The following is an 18,143-nucleotide window of genomic DNA, read 5'->3' as shown; positions in this document are numbered from 1 at the left end:
AAGGAGTAGAGAAAAAGTGTTTCTGTCAGGTTCTTTATTGTCTGAAAAGGAAAGCAAATGGCTTCCCAGGTGTTTTAGGTCTAACAGTTCCATTTGCAGACTGTCGAAAGCAGACACAGGGAAATCAGTAAAACACCAAGCAGTGACAGGACATCATCATGTTCACTAAAACCCCCAAAATGTGCAGGGCGTTGAAGCGAGGGTGGCGCGACACGTAGGAGGCTGGACATAACGTTTTAATTCTGCTGCGGAGATCACGTGTTTTTGTTTGTAACACATCCACATAAACCTGTATCACCAAATATTCTCAAAACTGGTCTCTTACAGTTCAGTTGATGATGACTCCTCTCTTTATTTAGATATTTGTATTGTTTTGATCATCAACGCTCCCACTCGCCTGCAGTGAATTGTCCTGATAATCTCCTGCTGTTTTCTCACCTGGGCTCATTCAGACAGATTTAACCAGGGGGGCTGGCAGGAGAAACTCTGGAGAATGTCCACAGCAACTGATCATTTCAGGAGATTTTCCAGAGTTCAGTGCTTTCAGTCTGGAAGCAGCTAAAACCACATCAATGATCCAGATGTTCATACATCACCATGAACACACACGCTGTAGTTTACTTTCATTTGGTCCCACATACACATACCATGCAAATACTCAGAGCACCAAATATGCATTAAACCACCACTGAAAATAGTCCCGAACAAATACACAGTTTGCTCCTGTTTGAGTAACTTTAGCTAAAAACCACAGTGTCCAGCTGTTTCAGGAAATTGCTGAAAATGAAAGTATATATTTGCGAGCAGATTTTAAAGATTTGCATCTTTATTAGGGGATTTAAGCTGAAATCGACATTCAGAATAGGGAAGCTGCTATTGACAGACAGACTTACACATTGTTGGCTTTGGGCTTTGTTGATATATGATAGAATGATGCCTCCCTTATTCCTCGAGTCATGTAGACATGAACTGAAATCTTGTAGCAGCTCTGATAACATTAATGATAATGTGCTGTGTTGAATGGGTGGTACTAGTTTCTTGAAAAAGGGAAGGTGACAGGAGGCATCCTTCAGGTAAAATGTGCTCTCTTGATATTTTAAACAGAAACCTGACTACAGCAGATAATATTTATTCTCTATATTATCATCTGCAAGTCTCATAATAAAAGCCACTACCAACGTATTTTGAAAAGGTCAGTCCTTTTAGCTGTTTGTTGATCAGCAGTTTTTTGTTGTAAATTGTTGACATGGAGAGAAAGAGTCAAAGGCAGATGCAGGCGCAGGTAGCTTCTCATCATTTAATGGGTAGAATGTGTAAATGTACAATAGGCTGCATATTTTTCTAAAGGAAATTCCATTGTGCTTGCTTGTGTTGAAAAATGTCAATGGCCCTGCGATACACTGGTGACTCGTCCAGGGTGTACGTCGCCTCTCGCCCAGTGTCACCTGGGATTGGCTAAGTGGAATATATAACGGATGGATCGATGGAAAAAAAGTTGTATTCTTTGCACGTGAAATATATATGGTACTTGTGATATTTTTAATGTCACATGGATGAAAGCCATTGAAGTGTGAGAGATGAAAGCAGCTGAAGAGCAAGAGACACAAGTTGAACGTCAGCCGAGCTGTGAATGATGAAAGCAGTTCAGTCAGAGTGCTGCAGCATGTGCTCCAAGCAGTGGAGGTGTTGGTCGGTGTGTGAGCAGTGGCAGCAGTTGAAGTGTGTTGATGTATTTCTTTTAGAATGAAGCTACAACAAAGCGAAACAGAAATCATTTCCCCTATTCACAATGAAGAGACATCATCTCGTTATAAACAAGACACAGAGATTCTCAGGAGTCCACTACAACTGAGTCCAATCTTTAACACATTTCATCGTGGCACAGCTTAATGAAACAGAGTGATGAGGGCGGGGGTGACTCGCTGTATGAGAGCAGAGAGCGGGAGGCAAAGGCAACCTGTGTGTTTGTATGATGAGTCAGATTGTCTTCACCCTCTACTGTTCTCCTCCCTCGTATCTCTCCCTCCTCCCTCCCCCGACTGTCTGCACCTCCACATGTAGCTGCCGCATAAACCGAATCCTGGAGTCTCCACGGGGGAATGCGCTGCTGGTCGGAGTGGGCGGCAGTGGCAAGCAGAGTCTGACCCGACTGGCTGCCTTCATCTCCAATCTGGAGTTTTTCCAGATCACCTTGAAGAAAGGCTACGGCATCCCTGACCTGAAGGTATGAGGAGAATTACACAGCAAACTTACCTCTCTGCACAAACATCCATCAGCGCTGCTCTGTTTGTCTCATATTGAGTCTTAAAAAGTTTCTAACACGCATACAGATCAGCCAGGTGAGGTTCAAACGTATACGTGGTGGCGTCTGAGGCAAATACAGACATAATCCCGACAGTATGTCAACACTGTGGGAGAAATCCACATGGTGTCCTCACACTGACTACCTTTATACAGGCAGCATTATTTTAGCTATTGTTGCTAGAAGAATTTTCCATTCAAATCACCATTTACATGTTACAGAGCAAAGTATCACTACGACGTCCAGCAGATGGTAACTGCTGCTCATGTCGATATTGTAAAATGCTGGGAAAACTCCAATCAGATGTAATAATGCGATGAAGACATATACATGTCTTCATAATGCAACTCAGGTCAGAATACTCCACATGTCTTAATTCAATTATTGCTTATTTGGAGTATGACCTCACTCAGGTTGAGGTTATGAGAAAATGCTGTCTACATGGCAGTGTCTTATTCACACTGTTGTCTTGTTCAGGTAAATATATGAATATTGATGTCCATGTAAATGTGGTCAGTTATTCAGGTCTCAGCCATTGACCACTGCAGAATAACACATCTTGAGGCCGCTAACGGCCTGGTCTCATTCTGTGTGTCACCCTCCCACTCCATGTCTCTTTCTCTCTCCCTATCTCCCAGTGTGACCTGGCAGCCCTTTACATGAAAGCTGGCGTGAAGAATATTGGCACCGTGTTCCTAATGACTGATGCCCAAGTGGCAGACGAGAAGTTCCTCGTTCTGGTCAACGATCTGCTGGCATCAGGTAACAGCAGGCTCCGCTAATTACTGCATGTCATGTTTTGCAACAGAGAAATGCTTTTGCTTCGCCTCAGCAACAAATCACTGTGGTGCCGCTTCTACGGCTTCACTCATCAACCAAACACATCATTGTGAGGGATTGCAGCCACGGCTGAGAGCCACATGTAGATTTATACGCTACATTCAATGGGCACAACACATAGCGAAGCAGAATGAAATATGAGGATAAATGATTCTCTGTATACTAATCTTAGCAGTGGAATCATTTGGTTGTTAGTTTACAAAAATAAATGGACTAAATCATTTCTGGTAGTATTGGGAAAGATGTTTTGTCAAAAGCAGCAAGTAGAACAACAACATTAAAACATTAGTTCCAAGTTCTAATTTAACGATTGAAAAGTAAGACAAAGCACAATTTTTCCACCATGAATAAAAATACAAGTTGAAGTCATAAGAAACACTTGGTCAGTTCAATACATTCAGGAGTCTTGACTGTTCTGACTCCTCTTTACTAACTAGTGCAGTGCCCGTTCTAAACCTGCCTGTTTGGAATGGGCTGTTTCCTTGGCCTGTGGTGATGCTCTGGAGCTACTTCAGATTTATTCCCTTACATTAGTACTCACTAATGCAAAGGGAATAATGAAAACATAGCAGGCCTCCAATATTCTATATGTCTTATGTCTATGGTACAGAGCGCAGTTAGAAAACTTTGCACTTATCCTACCTGGTTTGAATAATACTTAACTGCTGTTTAGCCATCGACACAGTTCAGCCATCGACACAATCTTCAAGTTCACAACTTTTCAAAATCCAAGCTCTGCAGTTCAGCTTGATATAAAACATTGCAGGAACAAAACAAAGTTATGCTTTACATTGTAAACAAAATGTTAAAGAGGAAGTGATTCTATGAATATTGTTGCATACAGCATACAGCATACAGGGCAGATGTTTGTGGAATTAGTAGGTAGATAGAATGTGGCAGTCGTCATGTTACCCATGTAACGTTGCAGGTTGCTGCAGTCTCCCTATCATTTGTGCTCAGTGGGTTTCTTCATGATGATGTGACATTCATTGTGTTGCTATGTCTGTAACTGCCATTCGTGGCGAGAGTGAACACTGGTCAACAAAAGTTACAAGATGTATTTGTTTTAGCAAATTGCATTTCCAACTTTTCAATTTTAACTGGCAAAAAAAGTTAGAGTCAGCCCACTCATTCTGCTGTGGATTCCTTATTTCACTAGAAGGACACTCAGAGAGCGAGTACCTCCACCAAGGCTGAGTGGCCACTTAATCACCATATTGTGTGAATATGAATTGATCAGACACATAAACCGTGTACACAGAACTTTTCTTCAAACTGTTTACATTAAACAAAGGCAAAATATCCATTCTCTGTCATGGTTGAATGGAATAAAGCGAAAGATTAGAAAATAATGGTTTAGTGATCTCAAAATCCATTTCTTACCTCCCAGTGAGTGAATAATGATTACCCCCCTAAAAATGCTTATTTGATTTGAAAATCTGGATCATGATTGGCATCCACACCAAATTGTATCTGTTCATAGATATTAGCACTCTGCATATGCCGGACTTTTTCATTCTTTTTCTTGCATTATTTCTTGAGAGATTCAATAAATGTCAGAAAAAGTCCGGTCTAACAATGTTAAAGAAAGTGAAAAAAAATTCTGTAAACATCTGTAAATGTTATTGGGTGACTCCACCCTTCCACCAAGTTCCAAGACAATCACTTCAGTAGTTTTTGCGTAATCCTCCAAAAAACAAACAAACAGCAATGAAAACAAAACTTCCCTGGCGGAGGAAACAAAAGCATCCTACAACATCGTACTCAAAAATAGTGTAATTCCTCCCGTGTAAATGTATTACAAGTTCAACACATAGTTAGAATTATGATGCATATTAATAATATCATTGAGCTTGATGTAGCTGTAATATACAGTGATGTGAACATTATAATTTCTTTTAGATATTGTGCTCATTGACGACTATGTTTGATCCAACAACCAAACTATTGGAAATTACATTGGTTAAATTAAGAATATTGACATCTTTCACCAGAGATTATTGTAATTTGCCAATATCATCACTCACATTGTCATATTTGATTGTCATGGAAAGCATTAACCCATCCCAGGAACTGCTCCTACAGATTCTAAGAAAAATGTCATTGTGAGGGCGGTTAACTCTGTGCACGCAATGTTCTGAGTAATGATGTGAAATGACATGGCCGTTCAGTCTGAATGTCAGGCTGGCTTTCACTCTGGCTTGTGGCTTATTTTCTGCCCTAATCTCACACCAGAGCAGGTCTGAACAACCCAGAGGGGCTTTGTGCTGATGAGAGGCAACACAAAATTAAGCAAGTGGAAAACACCTGAACTCGGGCACCGACTATTTTAGGTGCTGTAGGAAGTCGACGTTCACGTTCCGTGCTCCGCTCGTCTCTGCTGCTGCGAGGCTGTTACTTACAGCGGATCCCCGCATTAGCATAAGTCCTCTGTATGAACTCCTGCTGCCCCCAGCTCTGTTAACACACCTAGATTTGAGTCTCAGTGTCAGTTCAGATCCTGACAAGATAAGATAGTTTCAGAGAGTTCTCTCAAGTTGGAAGTTTAGCTCTTCAACAGAAAACATTAGGACCTCTGCCTTCAGTCTTGCTTGTCTTCCCGCTGGTAATGTGCATCATTTTATCCCTTAAAGGAGAGATTCCTGACCTGTTCCCAGACGACGAGGTGGAGAACATCATTAGCTGCGTGAGGCCAGAGGTCAGCGCCTCCGGAGTGGTAGATACGAGGGAAAACTGCTGGAAGTTCTTCATCGACCGCGTTCGCAGACAACTCAAGGTGAAACACAAGTACAAGACAAAAAGCTGTTTCTGTTGCTTTGAATTCCACAACTAATCATGCAGAGAGAGTCGTTCTCAGTGGTTTACCTGAGGGGCAAAGTTTGACATTAATCTCTCTCGTAGAACTGCGTCTGAATTTGCTCTCCCTCCTGTCTTAATATAGCAGTGGCATGCTGCCTCACACTCTCATTTGCCATCTCGAAATAAAACAACCCTCAGACTTGGATAAACACCTGGTTTTATGATGAAGTCTCCCCCTAGACAATTTTCTTTTTTGACATTTTCAGATGAACCTGAATGCGTCGGCAAGCAGTGGACGCCATAAATATAAATCACCAGCACAATAGCTGCCGCTTAGTTTCAGATAATTTCACCAATGTGCAGACACTTTGTTCCCCCGTGGGAGAGAGGGATTCCAGGGGGTTGCTTATCCTGTCATTATTACAGTGTGCACGCCCACACCACCACCGCCCACATCCTCCACCCCTGCCTGGCTCCCAGCTCAAGCCTCGCTGGGTTGGAGAGTGAATAAATGAGGAAGACAGTCCCATGGGCACGGCTTTGAAAAGAGTGGATTTCTCTCCCTGTTTGCGTCTCTGTTTCAAAATGAGCCTGTCTGGCTGGAGTTGGTTGATTGAGTAGTATGGATTTAGCCTCCGATTTCTGATCATCTTAAATGAGCATCTTAAATACCCACAATCTATTTTGAACAAATCACGTGATGTATCAGTCATACAGAATATGTACATATCCCAGTGGATTTCGTAATAAATTTACATAGAAAAATAGTGTACAATATACAAAATATAAACTTAAGAGATCAGACTCTCTGGGGCCCCGCAGCTCAAGTGGCACTGCATTCAACCTCGACCACAAGCTGCCATGGTTTTGTATTAACAGACTAAAAGAAGTGATGAACCACTAATTGGACAAGTTGAACCTTATGGTATAGTTAATGACACATAGAGTCCCTCCTGATCAAAGCAGCGAGGTGAGTCAGTGTGTACAACACATATAACAGGAAATGTAAAATATCATTGTTGTTTCTTTCAGTTGTTTGTTGTTTCTGTCATCAGCCGTGTCTTTGGCTGTGCCTTCTGTGTGGTTGCCTCTTCAGTCTAATGCTCCTGAGCATCTGGCCGAGCTTCTCAACAAGCCAGCTGTTAGTCTCCAACAGCGAAAATCAGTCTGACACAGCCCACAGCTCAACGCACTTTTAATCCACATGCTCGCTGGGGGCTTTATTTGCTTAATGATGTAGCTGCAAGTAATTAATGCAGAGTTTTCCATTCTCCCTCTTGACCACGAAGAAGTGCCGATCGGAGCAGGAATTCTTTTCTCTGTCTGACTGTGAAAGGAAATTATCTCGATCTCGCTGCTGTGTCAGACTTCACACTCAACTCTGTTTGACCTTGGTGTGTGTGTGTGTGTGTGTGTGTGTGTGTGTGTGTGTGTGTGTGTGTGTGTGTGTGTGTGTGTGTGTGTGTGTGTGTGTGTGTGTGTTCACGTCCATGTATTGCAGGTGGCTCTGTGTTTCTCTCCAGTGGGTAATAAACTGAGGGTTCGCGGCAGGAAGTTCCCCGCAGTGGTGAACTGCACGGCGATCGACTGGTTCCACGAGTGGCCACAGGAGGCGCTGGAGTCGGTCAGCTTCAAGTTCCTACAGGAAGTGCAAAACATTGAGGTGAGAGCAGCTCATACTCTTATACACACACAGGCATGAAGCACCCACAAAAAATGCTTTTCATGCCCTGAAAATATAATTTCAAATGTCAGGCACAGTGACACAATGAATGTGATATTAATTTCAAGAACAAGACCGGAAACCCATGAATTAAATTCAGAGCCTGAGCCTCAGGAGATATTGCTTTTCCACTAAATCTGCAGAGTCATCCGCTTTCAGTGTGAATCAGTATGTAACCAGCTCTGTAACTTATAATTCCCACAGCCTGAAGTGAAGGACTCGGTCAGTAAATTCATGGCGTACGTGCACATGAGCGTGAATCAAACATCCAAGGAGTACCTGTCCAATGAGCGGCGCTACAACTACACCACGCCCAAGTCTTTCCTGGAGCAGATCAATCTGTACCGCAGCCTGCTGGGTCAGAAGAGTAAACTCCTCACCAACAACATGGAGAGGCTGGAGAACGGCCTGCAGAAGCTCAACAGCACCTCAGCTCAGGTACAGTACATCAGCATCTATTTCAAACTTGACAAGATATGGTATGTTTCTCTTTTCCCAGGTTTCATGCCCAGTATCCCTGTTTTTTATTTAAATTCCCTAAAAACAAAAGTATCTTCACTCATTAAAAACAGTGAAACTTAACCAAGCTGCATGGTATCTTAAAAAGGGTTTTACAAATGTTTCTTTTCTATGAAACTACAAAACTTCCAAACTTTCTATCATATCTTATGGTCTTCATCAGCTGATGTAGTTTGCGCTCATGTGTGTTCCGTTTTTTCAAGCCCTTTTCATTGATACTGACCTAAAAAAAGGTTCAGTTGGTAAATTTATAGCAAAATAGTCTCATGCCAATGGGGCAAACATCTGAGAAAAATCACTTGGAATAATCAAAAAGCTCCCGAACAACTAGATCCTATCAAGTAGCCACGCAGTTTTTCTGTGGTATAACTGTTGTGATTTAGAAAAAGGATAGACTGTGTATCACTCCTCACTCCATAAGCTCATTCAGCATACTCACAATTATCTTCTCTGGTAGTTGACGAATCATTGATGTAGGCTATATCGCCACCTACTGGCTTGGCATGCTTGCTTGAACATTTGTAGTCGTTTTGTGATCTCGTAAAAAGAAGGTCGTGTGGTCGGAGATCTTTTTTTAACGGAGGGGAAATAATCCGTCCAAACGAACATCAGTAGTTGTGTAGACAGGGCCTTAGTCTCTGTGCTCTCCTCTCTCCTTTGTCAGTTCTAATGTTTACATCCCTGGTTTGTGCTTGTGTTCTTGATCGGGTTCCTTGTGCTTCTGTTTTTGCTGCCATTCAATTCTAGTGTTCCCGTTTTGTTCCCTTTGCTTCATGAGTTTTTGGATATGTGGAATTTTCAGTTTGCCTGCCTACAAAGACTGCAAGCCTGCCTTTGCTTATTACATTTCACTTATCTTCTCACCTGCTTGGCCCCTGGTTTGCTATTTGGGTCCAGTTAACTTTAAGCTTAACATTTCAATGCCGGTTGCAGCCAGGTACCCTTTTAAAGATACCGCTTATGTAGTGCAAAAAAATACCTGGTTGACTTTTGTCCTTTTTATTTTATGTGAAATGTTTATTCGCATCATTTTGTGTTTTCATGTCTAATATCTACACTTGAATCCGTTTGTTCAGATGTTTGCTATCTACACACGTTTGCAGATAAGGGCCATGAAAAATGCAACACAGGGATGGGAAGCAGCCCTAATTATAAATGGTCTACACTGTGCAAGCGAATGCAAAACCACACACACACTTTTACTCTTACATACCATGCTTATCCACTGCTTTGCATAAACATTCCTACACATTGCCACCCGCACACAGTCGCACATTCATAAACACCTCTCACACGCAGGTGACGTCAGGGTGTTGAACGCCACGGTGTCCTGTGCTCGTTTCCCATTGCACCGCTTTCCCATTACTGTAGGAATGAAACACACACACATACAGAAAGAGGAGGTGTATGGTAATTGAGGAGTCCTCTAATTAGAGAGCACACACTTTACAGCAGCAAGACACCATTAATGCACCCAGTGTTTGTTAGTGCATCCACACTGATGGCCACACAACTGTAAGTACTGTTATTTAACATTCTGTGCAAGAGGATCCATGGCTCACCAGGGGCTGCTGTGGTCATGATAAACAAGGACCAGGAGGGTTAAAGCAAAGATCTGTGTGTCTTTGTGTGCGTGCGTCGTTGTGCGTGTGTGTGTGTGTGTGTGTGTGTGTGTGTGTGTGTGTGTGTGTGGGGGCTGACTGTAGGAGATGCTGTATGAGTCATCCGCTCCCCAGAGGACACATTAGTTCCATGTTGTTTTTTTCCCTCTTTAACTTTGTGGAGGTTGTGTCCTACCTGAGGCTGCTTTAGTCTGGACTAGTAATGTGTGTATCATTTAATGCCAACGGAAGACTAGTTATATTAGTAATATACAGTAGTATGTGTTTACCAGCTACAGTCACTAGCAGTGGTAGTTGTAGTAAGACGTTGGAGGAATACTAATGGTAAGATAACAACAGTCATAGTATTAATAGAAGCACAATACTAGCATTACTAGTCACGTATAGTGACTGTTATAGTTTTAATAGTGGTAGTAGGCAGTTGCATTATAGTTGTATTAAGCAGGTATAATAATAGTGGTTTTAGACTATTGTAGTTATACTGGTATGAAGCAGTTGTAGAGATAGTAGTATGAAGTAGGTATAGTAATAGTAGCAGTAAGCAGTTGTAGTAATTTAGGTATTTAGATGTTGTAGTAGAAAAAAGAAGTTTAGAGGTGGTAGTAGTAAAAGTTGATAAGTAGCATTGCTAGTGGTAGCAGGAGTAGTAACAGAAACTATTAGCAGGAGAAGAAGTAGTATCATTAGTAGTGGTGTCAGTAGCAGTAGTAGTAGTAATTTGTAGTAGCAGTACTAGTAGCTTTTGTAGTAGTCGGCTGCTTTATAAAGACTGACAAGGAGCAGATAGATACGTTTTCCTGCTTGACTTCCATCTGCAGTAGATAAACACGAGCCCAGATGTATTGAATCTCACCCATGTTTCCCACCAATTAGTTTGTCCCTCTCCCCCCCTTCTCCTCCCCCTCCTGTCTCCCCCCCCGCCTATTCATCATGTTGATGGCTCACTTGGTGCTCGTCTAATGTTCGACTGAATCTTTTCTGTGGAATCGTCGCAACCCCGAAAGAACTGTCTTCCCCGCGGCCTGATTTCCTGTTTGTTAATTAGCTGAAAGACAAGCATGAAAAACAGTCTGTTTTTATTTCCCCAGTGCAACATTTTGACGGAGTCGGACGGTAATGCAGAGCCCTATTTGTCGGGGAGTTATGAGGAGTTCGTAACAGCTTTAATTTCTCTTTATGGCCGTCCTTGGTGTGTGTATTTGTGTGTGTGTGTGGCGTGCGGGTGTGTGTGTGTGTTTGCTCATAGCTGCTCTTGATCCTAAAGCTTTTATCTTATTTCCCCGATATGCACGCCATTCATCTTTTTCTGCCTCTTTATCTCCTTGGACAGAATAACATTTTTTTAACTAATGGATTAAAGGTCATATCCATGATCCTGGCACAATCCTGCAGGGCACAAACTGGTATCTTTGTGAAGCTCATTTGTTCGACGTTCCTGAGCCACGGAATCCTCTTTATTGCTTTGAAGGATTGAGAAGACTTTTAGGGTTCAATTAAATTGCCGTTTAGCTTATCAGCAATTGTTTTACTCATAAGATTCAACAATACAAACAATGAAAATAAAATTAAGGCCACAAGCAGTGCTAAGCATTTTGAAGGCGTGACACTTAGGTCTCACTCTTTAATCTAATTAAAACTATCACACACTTGTTTTATCATCACATGGAGAAAAAAGATGTCCATGTAGTAAATAACATCTTACTGTAAATGCACTGGTGAGCTCATTGATGGAAATACAAATACTGTCCTGTTTTCCGCCAAAGGATTTAGGAAAAATCAATGCTTTGCAGCTAATGGTCGGGTTATGTAAAGAGAGAATGGGTAATGCAATGAAAGATACTATTGTGATTTTTAGGGGCTTTCAAGACTACCTTGTGGGTTCCTTTAGACTATTCATTTTTGTCAGAATCTAAATAACAGGTGTTAAAGCCTTAGTCCAGACCAACGGACCAAAGTTTTGTCCAGATCACCGTGACCTTTGACCTCTCCAATATAATCGGTTCCTCTTGAAACGTTTGTACCAAACTTGAACAAATTCCCTTAAGGTGTTGCTGAGATGTTTCGTTCACGAGACCAAAGCTGTTTTTGTGAGGTCACAGTGACCTTGACCTTTGACCACCAAATTCTAATCAGGTCATCCTTGAGTCAAAGTGAATGTTTTTGCTAGATGTAATGAATTTCCTTTTGAGGCATTCCTGATGTATCACGTTCACAACAATGTGACCTCACGTGACCTTGACCTTTGACCACCAAAATCAAATCAGTTCATCTTTGAGTCAAAGTGAATGTTTGGACCAAATTTGAAAACAGTCTCTCAAGCTGATCTTAAGAATTCACCTTCAAGAAAAACATAAACAAATTTTGTGAGGACACTGTGACCTTGAACTTTGAACTCTCGATTTGTCCCTTCCTCCAACACGGGGGCGTTTCCCGGCTGATTATGTGACAAAATAATCCTGAAGTGTGGGGGGTTTACAAAATAATCTTAAAGCTACCGATTGAGTCGGAGCCTCTCTGATCTCGAATCGTAAATATCAAACATGTTTTTAAGATTCCATAAGGCTTTATACCAAATTTGTGTCAGTACAGTTGAAATCTAAGAAGTAGACTTCACGTAACTGTAGTTTCTACTATAAAAGGAGCTACGATTCCATCATGGGGCCCTTTGTTGTCTAAGTAGCTTGTTTGAAGAGTTTATTGAGTTGTAGACGTACTGCAGATGAAGTCAAGGGAACTCAGAACTTCACTTCGCTGACTGCTAATTATATTGCCCCCATCAGGTCAATTAGAATCATATTTGGCAGACATTAGCCTTTCTTTCCCAGTTATTGGTGCCAAGTTTCATGTCTGTAGCTTGTTCCCGCTCACGGAAGGAGTCGTATCCGATATGGATGAGCCGGCCATGCCCACATTCATCAGTCAAGTACTTTATGTACTGTGTAATGCTTGTCCTCAGAGGATATGCACAAAATAGTGGAATTTCTGTCCCAAACATGGCCTTGAGAAATCGACCAACTATTTTATTATTTTATGGTGATTGGTTTGTGGCAGCCATGTTTATGGATCAATCTTTCCCAATAAGGTATAATTATGGAGCTCAGGCCTAACATGGTGCACTTCAAATTTGGTCTCATGTTTCTTGAAGCATTTGCATATCATGTCCAGTTATTGAACCAAGTTTTATGTTTCTTGCTCTTTGCAGCTCACATCAATTTAAGCAGCAGCAACAACAACAACAATAAACCAGCACATACAGAGAAAGGTTCTACCTCGAACAATAATAACAATAATGTTAATAAGCGATCAAAAGCACAAAACAGTCCTAAACTGATATAATCAGTCATTCAGTACTGCCTTCATTAAGATAGTAATAAATTCATTAATGGCCATGATATACACATTCTTTGCAATTCAAGAAAATACACAAAAAAAGATTTGAATGTTTCACAGTCACTTATTTTAGTGTAAGTATTAAAAAGCATAAATTGATAACACTAATATAAGAATAGTTAACAATGTAACAATACATGAGTAATTTACAATTTAATTGCTTTTAAATCGATAAAATAACATAGGTTATATAAACAAATGCCATTTTGCCAACCAGTTCACTCTAAATGATCCAGTAAAAATGTGTTTTTAGAATTGTTTGCAAACTTGTTAAAAATCAAAAACTGAAATCTCTTTCTTTTTTCCCCGATATGCACACCATTCGTCTTTTTCTGCCTCTTTATCTTCTTGGACAGAATAAAAACATTTTAACTAATGGATTAAAGGTCATGTGCATGATCCTGGCACAATGCAGGGCACAAACTGGTATCGTACAGGTTTAAACCCTTTGTGAAGCTTATTTGTTTGACTTTCCTGAGCCACAGTCTAGTGTATATGATCTACAGTTCCTTCATCCTGATCCACGCACACGGCTGTAGTATCAGCCATTACATCTTCTTACCTCCTGGCCTCCATGTCTCATTCTCTGATAGGTGGACGACCTCAAGGCCAAGCTGGCTGCCCAAGAAGTGGAACTCAAGCAGAAGAACGAGGACGCTGACAAGCTGATTCAGGCAAGAACATGTGCTCCCTCTTAGAAACACTGCAGAAACTGTCAGTCAAAGTGTTGGCTTCTGCTCACTTACACTGACTCTAGTGTCATCTGGGGTTTGGTTTTATTTGTCCAGGTTTTGTCATATCTGTCTCTGAGATTTCTTCTGCTAACAAAGTTAGTTTTGTTGCATGAAGACATGAAATTACAATTAAACAAAATCCTTCCACAAATGTCCCCGCCAGTCTGGATAATCCATTGATAGATTTCTGGTGTCTGATGTAGAAACTGCTCAGTACAAGATGAGAAATTCAGAGAAACATGGACTTAAGCCTCTGATCTGTTTAAGCTTTAGCTTTAGATCTGATAGGTGAGAGGAATAAACATTTGCATGTTAAATGTTTTGCAGGCTGAACTTTTATTGCTGCAGATCAGGGTTTGTCAGAAAATGTGAATTAGCCTGGTGCAGATTTTGTCACTGCACAAGTTACTTAGATTCCCCCTTTGTCTCTTCTTAAGTTAAAACTGACCACTGGATGACCTTTTACATCATATATCACGAATCCATGCTGTGAAAGCTGAGCCTGTGTCTGAACCTGCACCATTAACCATCAATAAATTCCGTGTTCTGTCCATAGGTGGTCGGTGTAGAAACCGAGAAGGTGTCCAAGGAGAAAGCAATAGCTGATGAGGAAGAGGAAAAGGTGGCAGCCATTGCTGTGGTGGTCAGCGGCACACAGAGAGACTGTGAGGAGGACTTGGCCAAAGCAGAACCAGCTCTCCTAGCTGCTCAGGAAGCCCTTAACACTCTTAATAAGGTCAGTTACTCTCTTATCCTTGGCTGTGTCTTATTGATTTGCTCAATCATACTTTTCTCTCCTGGATTTGTTTGTGTTTAAGAGGGTTTGTGTTCTTTTTCCTTTGTTTGAATTCGTTTTCCCAGCTTCAGTGGAATAGGTTATGTCCACATAGGCCTTGAACTGTATAACAGATTATTGAATCACAGGACTTAGCCGGGTCTCTGCGAAAATAATGTCTTCTCTATGTTCTGCAGGCATTTCGCTTCATCTTTGCATCCCATGTAGGTTTATGAGCAGCCTAGGGGATTTTAGAAAACCCCCTCTGTTTAAAAGGTGCTCTCTGCTCAAACAAGCAGAACCGACAGTTCAATCACTGCTTAGAGCTCTAATTAGTATTCTCTGTTGTCTTCTCAAAGTCAGCACAGGTTCTTCTTCCTTTATTCTAATCCTTTCCTTTTTCTCTCTTTTTCCCGGGATATGCAGTTGTTCAAACTCAATTATAGCTCTTTAATTTCCATCCATTATTCCCTCTCTTTTCTATGTCAGAACAACTTGACAGAGCTGAAGTCGTTCGGCTCTCCAGTGGTCGCTGTGACGAATGTCACTGCAGCCGTCATGGTCCTGATGGCGCCTCGTGGCAAAGTCCCCAAGGACCGCAGCTGGAAGGCTGCGAAGGTGATGATGGCCAAGGTGGACGCTGCTGCTCGGCCATACACTTCGACAAAGAGAACGTCCCAGATACTTGCCTTAAAGCTATTCAGCCCTACCTCAAGGTGAGTTAGCCCTTATTCATTAAGTCAACACTAACAGTGTGCAGTGTGCAATGTCTGCTGCTGGGCAAGCTCAACTAATAAGTCATACATTTAGCATGGGCATGATTACAATGAGAGTACCACATTATGGCTGCTGAGTGTCCAAATGACAGCCAGAGAAAATCAACCAGTTAATTAAGCGTTACAAATTTAACAGCCGCCCTGATTATGAAGTTCACTGGAGCAGAAACAAGGTATGTCAGTGCAGCAGATAAAACCTAACTTGTGTCTAAATTCACCAAGAACACCACCTACCTTCAGTTTCCAGAGACATTCATGGTTTCTCATGTTTAATACGGTTTTCTAATAAACAGGTGAGTAAGCCTTCTGGACTTTTTCTGCTCCAATCTCACTCTGTAAACTTATGGTTGATAATTAGCTAATGTTAGAAAACTTGGTTCAGGCTGATATTGCTGCCTCAGTTATAATAATTTTGTCAGTTTATTGTCCTTGTATATTTAGCTGGTGTTTGACTCACATTCATTGTTTCGGCTTCTTATTCACTGTTATCTATCATCCTATTCACTATTATCTAACTCTCTCAACAATGGCCAACACACATTTGAAACCACTGCTGCTTGCATGTGTTGAATCATAAACGTTAAATCTTTGTAGGCTAAATAGGCAAAAGTAGAGCAAATGTCAGAAAGCAAGTTTAATTGTCAATTTCAGCAAATGAAAGATACACACCAGTTTAACATTCTTCAATTGTTACAAGCAAGTTGGGAAGAAAGCAAAGTGAATCTATGACGCCAACAAAAACCACCACAGTTTTCAGCCAGCAGTGACTAATACTTACATTTGAAGGATAATGTAACTTAGTCTACTGTCATGTGATATCATACAATGTGAACTGGTGGTGTTCTGTATGTCCAGAACAAAACCAACAGAAGATTTTCTTTCAAGGTTAAAAAAGATTTTCTCAGACATTTTCCTTTTTCTGTGATAACACATCCTGTGTTAGCTTTTAGCAACATTAGCTCCAGTGTCAGTTGAAGGCAATGTGTGAGTTTCTGCATTAGATGTGTGATGCAAACAAATTGAAACCTTCTTTGCTAACATTTCCACGAGGAACTGGCCTAAATAATGATGAATAAATCTATAATTCGAAAAGGTTTTTGTTCGCTAACAGCCTATTGTGTGAATTTCCCTAGAGTCATAGGCTTAGATGGTAGTTACTACTTTACCAAGATTAGTTTAGTCAGTGTTACCATTTTTCAACATGACTGGATTTAGATTGCCGTTACTACTTCATTTATGTAGAGTTCAATTACAGATGGTAGTTAGCTGTGTAGCTGTCTGTCCCTGGCAGAGAAATACATCAAATCTGAATGTATATTTAAATTTTTATATATATAGTAGAACAAATGTCAGAAAGACATTCTGGACTTAACTAAGTTTTTTTCGTGCAAATATGTCGCTTCTGCATGTGCAGGGCAATGTAGAAATTTACTTTCAGCCCCTTGTCTCACTCTGACTGCAAATTGATGATGTTATATTTTTCATTTGCGCATGTGTGGATTCATCTGTTCGCCTCCAGGACCCAGAGTTCCAACCAGATCTGGTGGCTTCCAAGTCGAATGCAGCGGCGGGTCTGTGCTCCTGGGTTATAAACATCGTCAAGTTCTACGAGGTTTTCTGCGAGGTGGAGCCCAAGCGTAAGGCGCTGAGCGAGGCCAACGCAGAGCTGGCTGCTGCACAGCACAAGCTCGCTGCCATCAAGACCAAGATCGATGTGAGCCACCGTGTTGCACTGAGTTGTTGAGATATTTATTTGCTATATACCAACTTTCTGTTTCAAAGTAATACAATTTCAATATCTAAAATCCAGATTATATGTTCTTTAAACATATATATCACCTTTATATGTTTTTGTATGTACAGTGTATATATATATATATACAAGATTTGCTGTTCTTGCTTTCTAGTCTTTTCTTTGACAGGACACTAATGTTTGCATCAGTGAATGTTTAGTTTGTAAACTGACTTTAGTGCAAAAGAGTGTGGGCTGAAAAATGACTTCTGAAAGACAGTAATCTCAGCACCAAGCTATGAAAGTTTTCTGAGACATCAGTATGGATCAACACTCTATCAAACCCTGAAGATATGCAGTATAATAAGAATTGGATGCTACAGAAATGAAACAAAATAAAACAACAACAACCAGAGGCTATAAGATGGAGCCCACATTCAGGATATGAATTATTTTATCAAGGCTTGAGTGACAGTTGACACATGAGCTATGCCAGTAATGACAGAGCAGCAGCATTTCATCAATACAAAGCTGGTGTAAGGGCCATTAAAGGCTTTTACTGTTCATTAATCTAAAACCAAATCCATCAGCCTAAAAACACTATTGATAAAAGCAGCTGTAAATAATTGTTTCTCAGTGGCGTTGACATCCAGCACAGAGAGTGGTGCTCGGGACTCTGCTGCTTCTATCCAACCAGCAGAGTGACGACTCTTAATAAGACCCAGTCGGACTTCTTGCTGTCATTTTTCAGCCCTCAGTCAGATCGGTTGAGCGGAGATAGGGTTCAGAGCCAAGGGGAATTAGCAATCCTCAAACGAATCTACTGAACCTGTGTGCCTCACCACCGATTAATCCTGTTTGTCCTTGTGCTAATTGCTTCCATATGCCAAGTAAATCCATAGCGGAAGGGATCATAAGTTTGACCCAACTT

The 18,143-nt window shown here is 41.1% G+C and overlaps 1 protein-coding gene across 1 annotated transcript in view; it reads left to right on the top strand.

Moving 5' to 3' along the window:
- Positions 1-18,143, top strand: part of LOC118100907 (dynein axonemal heavy chain 9) — a 130,459-nt gene that overhangs the window by 71,672 nt on the left and 40,644 nt on the right. Inside the window, 10 exon segments of the mRNA XM_047338422.1 lie at positions 2,062-2,224; positions 2,941-3,064; positions 5,776-5,918; positions 7,443-7,604; positions 7,869-8,102; positions 13,789-13,869; positions 14,486-14,665; positions 15,194-15,347; positions 15,350-15,420; positions 17,000-17,194. Of these exon segments, the coding sequence (XP_047194378.1) occupies positions 2,062-2,224; positions 2,941-3,064; positions 5,776-5,918; positions 7,443-7,604; positions 7,869-8,102; positions 13,789-13,869; positions 14,486-14,665; positions 15,194-15,347; positions 15,350-15,420; positions 17,000-17,194 (1,507 nt within the window).

The sequence above is a fragment of the Hippoglossus stenolepis genome, chromosome 21, assembly GCF_022539355.2.
Source record: "Hippoglossus stenolepis isolate QCI-W04-F060 chromosome 21, HSTE1.2, whole genome shotgun sequence".
Lineage (NCBI taxonomy): Eukaryota > Metazoa > Chordata > Actinopteri > Pleuronectiformes > Pleuronectidae > Hippoglossus > Hippoglossus stenolepis.
The sequence above is the reverse complement of the archived record's forward strand: the minus strand, read 5'-3'. Positions and strand labels throughout refer to the sequence as shown.